This window comes from Bidens hawaiensis, unplaced genomic scaffold (assembly GCF_021521415.1).
Source record: "Bidens hawaiensis isolate Kalapana, Puna unplaced genomic scaffold, B.hawaiensis_p1.1 tig00000820_1, whole genome shotgun sequence".
Taxonomy (NCBI): domain Eukaryota; kingdom Viridiplantae; phylum Streptophyta; class Magnoliopsida; order Asterales; family Asteraceae; genus Bidens; species Bidens hawaiensis.
Window position 1 is genome coordinate 4,398,805 of NW_027491048.1, and position 7,382 is coordinate 4,406,186.

Sequence of the window (7,382 nt, forward strand, 5' to 3'; positions counted from 1 at the left end):
AAAATGCTAATCATTAATTAAAAATAATGATATTTGTTCTTTAATATTATAAAATACAAATTATGTTGTATTTTTTAAGTCAAAATAGACCCAAGTTAACCGACTAGATGTGATTCAGGCTAATGTTGACCACTTTGACCAATTTTTAGTAACTAGGCGGAGTTAAAGAAACTCCCCTCGGCAGCATACCTTGTAGCGAGTACTCGGAGATTACTCGGCCTTGTATACCTACTTTTACAACATTGCTATTGACACCCAAACTCGAAGATCATTTGCACTTTTTAAGAGGGTGTGCATTATTTGATTCGATCCGATTTTCCTTATGACATAAAAATCAGTTGGGTTAAACTACTTTAACCAGCACCAAGTTAAAAAACCAAAGACCATTACTTACACAAGCAAGACATGTTTTGCAAGAACAGCACAAACATTAAACATCCGCGCAAATCCAAAGAATTCGGAGTTACAAAAAACCAACTTCAAGAACATAAGACAAGAAAAACATAGCATGCCTGGTTCTGGTTACAAAAATAATCAAAATCCACTTATACTTCTACAACACAAACATATCTATACCAGCTTCATTTTAAATTTTTATGGCCAACTAATCCTCCCTTTTTTTTAAACTCTTATAAATATATATAATTTTATGAAACACCAACTTCATGACATCTTTAGTTTAACTATCTACCCGCTAGTTTCTTGAAAAAAATGATAATTTTTAATCTTTGTTGTTACTATGAGTTTTGCTGTGAGTACCAAAGCTTTTTCTGGCAAATCAATATCTTTTCCTTGTCATTATTAACATCTTCAGTGTCTTCTACATGACAATCCCATCTCAACCCTTTAGCAATTGCCGATATCCCATCCACAAAATACCTTGATTCCCTTATTAACGCGTACCCGTTCGGCCTCAGTATCCGGTCCATCTCCAGCAACACATATTTCATCTCACACCTATTCATTAAACAATAAAAATTCAAATGTCAAATGTTATAGTTTCAAGATTTCAAAGATACCATTTTTTTCACTCTCAAGTTAACACAACATACCTATGACTTTCCGATGTAAAAAGCCCGTCTAGGTGAAGAAGATCGTATGTACGAGGATAAGTCGAGAACGCTTCACACCTAATAAAAAGTCAAACGAGTTAAATTCGTATAGAAAACAGCACAAGATCATCAAATCATATATAATGTATAAAATAATAAAACACTGAAACTATGTGTGTTTCTTACCAATCGTGATAAGTTCCGATTAATCCTCTATCATACACCACAGGAAGTGTATTAGGAGCATAAGATGACACAACATTCATCACCCAAAGCGGATCATCAATCAAACTAGCAGCAAAGCCTCCATAACGCGTATTCATATCCATCACATTTCGTATCTTATCCGTTCCAATATCCGAAAGCAACGTTTTATAACGATTCACTCTTTTTTTCCACTTCTTATCATCACGGTTAAAGTCACCAGCACTGCTACCTTTAACATCACCAATTCGATCAGGTACCACATGTAACCTTTCGGGCCATTTTGGGACTGTTTGTAAGCTCAGTTTATTGTGGTTTAAGTTAGGCACGACCACACACGGTCTCAATGGGGTGTACCACACAGAATCGGGCTCGGTCCCATCATCGCATTTTGTCGGGTAGTTATCTGGTGCATCCAGCTGTTTGTAACAGTTTTTGTCTGATGATTTCTGCCAAACTGCTATGTCACCTTTCTTGTTATATATTTTAAAGCACATTGATGTTAAAAGTTTTTCTAGTTTCTCGTAATCCGACTTTTGATCGTCTACTGTTGTGTTCCAACCTTGCCATCGCTTCTCGTAGTTTATCGGTGGGCCAGAAAGGACCCAAAAGCCTCCTGGTCTTAGAATTCTGTGTACTTCTAGAAGGTAAATTCCACCTGAAAACGTCATTCAACAAATCAATCAAGAATATAAGAACGAGTTAATTCGGGCTATATTTTAAGTTTTAACTCAAATATGTCAAATCATAAAAGTTATCTGAAAGGGGAACGGGTCAAACAAGACAAACGCGAGCCACAAGTCTTTCCCGTACAACTTAAAAATCATCTTTTTACTCAAGTACTAATTTTGTAAGTATATAGTTTTTGTGACTAAAATAACACATTTTAATCTGACCCGTTATCCTATCCGCATACCAAACCCCGTTCACCCCCCCCCCCTCCCCCCAAAACGACACATTTTGTCATCTCTACCATAACATCACTAGTGTGAAGATTTGACAAAAAAATATACCAAATTCTGCCCACGGGATTAGGCATCGCGAGCAATGTGCCATATCGAATGAATTCGAGGGGAACGGAAGACGCTGCGTGGATATGATTCCAAGAATTGCGGGTATCCCTCGTTCCAATGCAAACTGGACTTGGGCCTCATGGTTATCTCTCGGGGCAAGAGAAACGGTTAGGATGCGACGATCAAGCAAGTCACCTCCCCAACTAGCAACCTAGAAAATATTAACTTTCAAAATTCAAGTTCTACAATACTAAAACTTAAACCAATTTAGTTACGATTAATTTTAGGAAACTTACACCACAACCGGTATCAATGGCGGTACGAACAGTTCCATCTTTCATTCCCGGGATTAAATTTTGCATTAGATCAACATACGCGCTAACGCCATTGGGGAACATAGTACCACCACCCGGAAAGTAGAACTTTTCTCCTTCTTTCCTTAGCCAATGCTGGTTTGACTTCTGTTTGTTGATCCAGTCATACGGGACATTCCTAAAAATTGTTAAATATACAAACATTAGGCAAAAGGACAACAAGTTGATTAGAAGTAGAAATTTTAAACAAAATATGGATGTAATTGTATCTCATCTCAAAACATGTTAAGTTAATAAAAATTAGCTTGAAGAGAAACAGGTCATATACTCAAATGGGTCAACCAAGATTGACAGAAAGAGATACAAAAGATTGAAACTTTACCTATACCAACATTCGTCTTTGCTCTTTGGCCACCTGATCGGCTCCTTGTAGCCATCGGGTGGCGGTATCAAACACTCTTTCCTATCAAACACAGGCGGACAATGGCGTTCCATAAACGTAAGCCTATGCCGCCCGTATTTCATCCATCTCTGATAGACACAAACAATCACATTAATCATTAATCACACAATTCAGCCACAAAACAAAGCAAAATTTATAATTTTGACCAAGCAAAGAAACATGATAACTGATAAAGATTTTCCAACTTCAAAAGTATGTACCTTTGGATCGGTGCAGGGCGTGTAGTCTTGCAAGTCAGCACTGCATTCGGGAAAAGAAACCGATTTCACCTGGATGATCCCGGAATCTATGGGGTCAACTGGTTTAGAAACCTGGTCAGCAGAAATAACTTTGTTCTTCTCAGAACAAAAGATCCCACCAAGATAGAATGAGAGCCCACATACAACCACAAGCATTATTCCTAAAGGCACCACCCTTGAACTTTTTTCAGGTTGTCTTCCAGACTTATTTTCATCTTTATACTTCATTTCTTGCCCTTATAAATTGATGCACAATCTGTCACACAAAGTTCAAAATTTGTAAGAAAATATGCAACGGGCTGGCAGCTCGTGTTTTAACGCGATTAACACGTGTAATATTTAAACAACTCGTTTAACACTTGGCTTTGTGGTTTTAGCAAAAAGATATGTATCAAACATGTACCAAATTTTGCAAAGCATTTTAATTAAAACAAAAACATTCAACTTAATTGTCATAACTGTTTTCAAGACTTACCTAAACAAGAAAGATTTTTGAGACAAACCTAGTTCAAGGACAGATCTTGATGATCAAAAAAACAAAAGTCAAAGTCAAAATAGACAAAATTAAAAAAATATATAAAAAAATAAAAAGAAAAAAAAAACAGGAAATTAGTGCAGATGTGGTGGCATGATAAATGGAAAAATCAAGATCATTTGTCAAACTCTGGTGCCAATACAAAATTTCCAATTTCCCCAATGAATAGTCATAATTTTGATTTTTAGGTTCAATTTTCATGAACTCTGGTTAAGGCCCCCCTTAAGATTGTGCCTTAAGGAAAAAGAAACTGGTTCAATTCACACTTTTATTATTATTATTATTATTATTATTATTATTATTATTATTATTATTATTATATTTTTTTTTATTTTTTTTACAATAAAACAGAGTAAAGTTCCAATATTCTTTGATCGCCAAACAACCAACCAATTTCCACTTTTATTCTTCTCAAATATCAACAATTCATCAAACATGAAACAATTTACTAATAAAGATTAAAACATAACATAATTCCAAACAAACCCCACTTCTAATTTAGCTAAAAAAAAACAAAACATCAATTCAATTCATCTAAATATTTCATAAAAATCCAATCTTTTTGCATAAAATTAAAAACCCATCTTTTATATCGGATCTACAACACGAAAAACAATTGGGTATCGAAAAAGATTTGGGTTTCGGGTAAAGATTGAATAGCTGATGAGCTGAGAAAAACTGGGTTGAAATTGGATTACCTGTGATGACGTATGCAATTGATTCTCCGAGAATTAATGAACAGATTTTATGAAGCCTTGACGACGAACACGGATCCTGTAAATTGGAACCCGAGTTCAAAGAGAGAGAGAGTGAACAGAGGATGGTAAAGGAATATATATATATACGGCAACATGCAATATATAATATATAATAATATAAATATTATATATGATTTATGATACTATATAGAAAAAAAGTATATATGGTATGTGAATATTTGATATTAAAGTTACAACATATTAGTTTTTTTTCTTTTTCAAATGTTTATTTTATTTTATTTTTTACATTTTAAAAGTTAAAATTATCATCACATAAAGTAAAAGGATAGCTTATGTATTTAGTATGGAGAAATTAGGGAAATTTATTTTTATCGGTTTATCGGATCGGCTTTTGATTATTTGAATTATTCAAATTTAAATATTTTAAAACTGAATTCGAACTCGAACTCGATTAAGATAGAAAAAGTTTGAATATTTTTTTACGAAATCTTTGTTTATTAAATAAAATTACGAGGTCACTACAAAACGATTACAATAAAGTAGCAGGCAAACGAGCAACAAGCTGCGCCGCACCTTTTTTTTTCTTTTGAATTTTGAGCAAAAGTTAAAAAATATCAAGATAACAAATTAAAAGTAGAATTTAAAAATAAATATATGTGCGTCATAAACAAATTTGTTTATTTTATTATTATTATTTGATCACTATGTTCACATATGTCATAGGCGTGGTCAGGTACACATAAACACATGTTTTCCCAGGCTCGTACTTTTGTCGATGTTAAATACAAAGTAAAGTAAAAAAAATAAAGTCATTAATTTCGGTCATGTATGAAACAAACTAATTATTAATTAAGTATATTTTATTATAATAAATATTAACAATAACTGGTTTCATTTAAATTTATATTATTATTTTAAAATATGTTTAACTTCAGTATTTTTTAAATATTATTATGGATAGTTGGATGCCATCAATCAAGTATCTAAATTTCACGTTCTTTGTTAGGACAAAATAAAAATATTAATTTCAAAAAGATATGTTCCTATTATGGAATATTTTATTTAATCTTACCAATCAATCGCGTATCTAATAGATTGGTTTAGTGACAAAGTATATGACTTTCAGTCAAAAGATTAGTGTTATAAATTTTAATATCACTTGAGCATGGAGTAAAAAAATGACAGTTCAACAAAAAATCTAAAAATGTTTCTTAAATTTTAATACTCGTTGACAAAAATCATTAACAAAGTTCCTGTTTTGCTATGATATAATAATGAAAAGAGTAAAATTAAATCATCTATAGAATGAACTTTTGGCATTAATCAAGAAGATTGAATAAGTAAAATGATAATTCATAATTTATAATGATTTATTACTTGTTTTATGATGCATTTATCTTTTCAGATTTGTTGAGATTTATTGGAGTTATGCACCAACTTTTATTAGAATTTCTAGTTTTATTTTCAGGATTATTCTATATTTTTTTAAGTTTATCTTTATGTTTACTGAACTTATTATGTAACCTCTAAATATAAAATAACATGTAAACATAAAAATAAAAATAAAACATGAAATTTTAAAAATCCTAACAAATCTGGAAAAAAGAAAATTAAATAGAAGTAAACAGATCACAACAAACTGTGAATTGTCATTACGCTTCTTAATCAAGATTTAATTAACTTCACATGGTAACCAAAGGAATTATATATGTGGTTTTCAGCTGTATCTCATTTTAATTATCTATTATAATATTGAAAATAATAACAGTAATAGTAACAATACTAATATATAATAATAAAAATGGTTTTTTTTTTAAAAAAAAAACAGATCTATAATAATTGAGCAAATAAAGTCATTCTCACTTTAATTGGTGGTAAGACGGTGAATGTGTAAAATAGAAGCTCAATGATTCAACCATTTTAGAGTGTAACATTTAGCTAGTTATAAAAAATAAAATAAAATAAAATAAAAATTTGAGCATAAAGTTGAATGTTCTTTGCTTCTTACTTTCATGCATGGCCATATCTCTTGGCTCCCGTTTGGGATCAAACTTTATAGCAATTAGCAAGGTCACAACTGGATAAAGATAGTTACTTTTGTGACTAGCAGTGTGTGAAATATCAAATAGACGTTTGCCTAATAGTGAAAATAAATATGAGAATGATAGATATGGGTCAATTGGGTAGTTTTCATCTATGTCTTAGGGGGTGTTTGGGATTCCTTATTTTCATCAACTTATAATTTATAAACTTTTTGAAAATTTAATAAGGGGTATAAGTTGTTTGGCAAACCATAAAACCTTATGGATTTTAACTTTTGGATAAAGCAAAATAAAGGAGTTTTGAAAAATTAGGAATGTGTAACTTATTAACTTAATGGGTTTGAATTACTTATTACACCCCTCTAACCCTCAAAACTCGTTACACTCCTTTTAAAAAAGAATGTCCTTTTTAGTCATTTTGGTTTCTCTCAACACATGAGCTAATCCAAACATATTTTTAAACATTTCTTTTAAAAAATTCATAAGTTAATAAATTCTTTTAGCAAAAAGTTCTTTTTCACTTAAATAAGCAATCCCAAACACACCCTTAAATCAAGTAGCGCAGACTACAATTAAAAAAGTATCGTCTCTATTAGTCGGGAAGGCATTAATACTAATTAAGGTGAATTCATCGGTGATTAGCCGTCGAAAATATGATCATGGCTAATTTGAATTGTGACAAATTACTGACAAATATTATAACGGATCACCGTCTCACTGACCTAATTAGTGACAATCACAAACAACTTTTGTATTGCCGTTTACTACCGTCTATAGACATTTTTCCCGATAAATTACTGA

General features: G+C 31.7%; 1 protein-coding gene across 1 annotated transcript; it reads right to left on the bottom strand.

The window, feature by feature from the left end:
- Positions 1-730: 730 nt before the first annotated feature.
- LOC143542812 (putative methyltransferase PMT21) lies at positions 731-4,654 on the bottom strand. The gene is made up of 8 exons (XM_077035306.1): positions 4,519-4,654; positions 3,247-3,541; positions 2,966-3,114; positions 2,566-2,761; positions 2,270-2,480; positions 1,239-1,914; positions 1,053-1,130; positions 731-957 (listed from the first exon to the last, which is right to left on the bottom strand). The coding sequence occupies exons 2-8, from the start codon at positions 3,511-3,513 to the stop codon at positions 738-740; spliced, it is 1,797 nt and encodes a 598-aa protein (XP_076891421.1). The 5' UTR covers positions 3,514-3,541; positions 4,519-4,654; the 3' UTR covers positions 731-737.
- Between the last annotated feature and the right edge of the window lie 2,728 nt (positions 4,655-7,382).

What these genes read in the sequence shown, in the direction of transcription:
- LOC143542812 (XM_077035306.1), bottom strand. Translation starts at nt 3,513, where the DNA reads ATGAAGTATAAAGATGAAAATAAGTCTGGAAGACAACCTGAAAAAAGT. An exon ending in CGCCCTGCACCGATCCAAAG is followed by an intron (nt 3,115 to 3,246) that starts GTACATACTTTT and finishes TGTGTCTATCAG; the next exon opens with AGATGGATGAAATACGGGCG. An exon ending in AATCCCGTGGGCAGAATTTG is followed by an intron (nt 1,915 to 2,269) that starts GTATATTTTTTT and finishes TGACGTTTTCAG; the next exon opens with GTGGAATTTACCTTCTAGAA.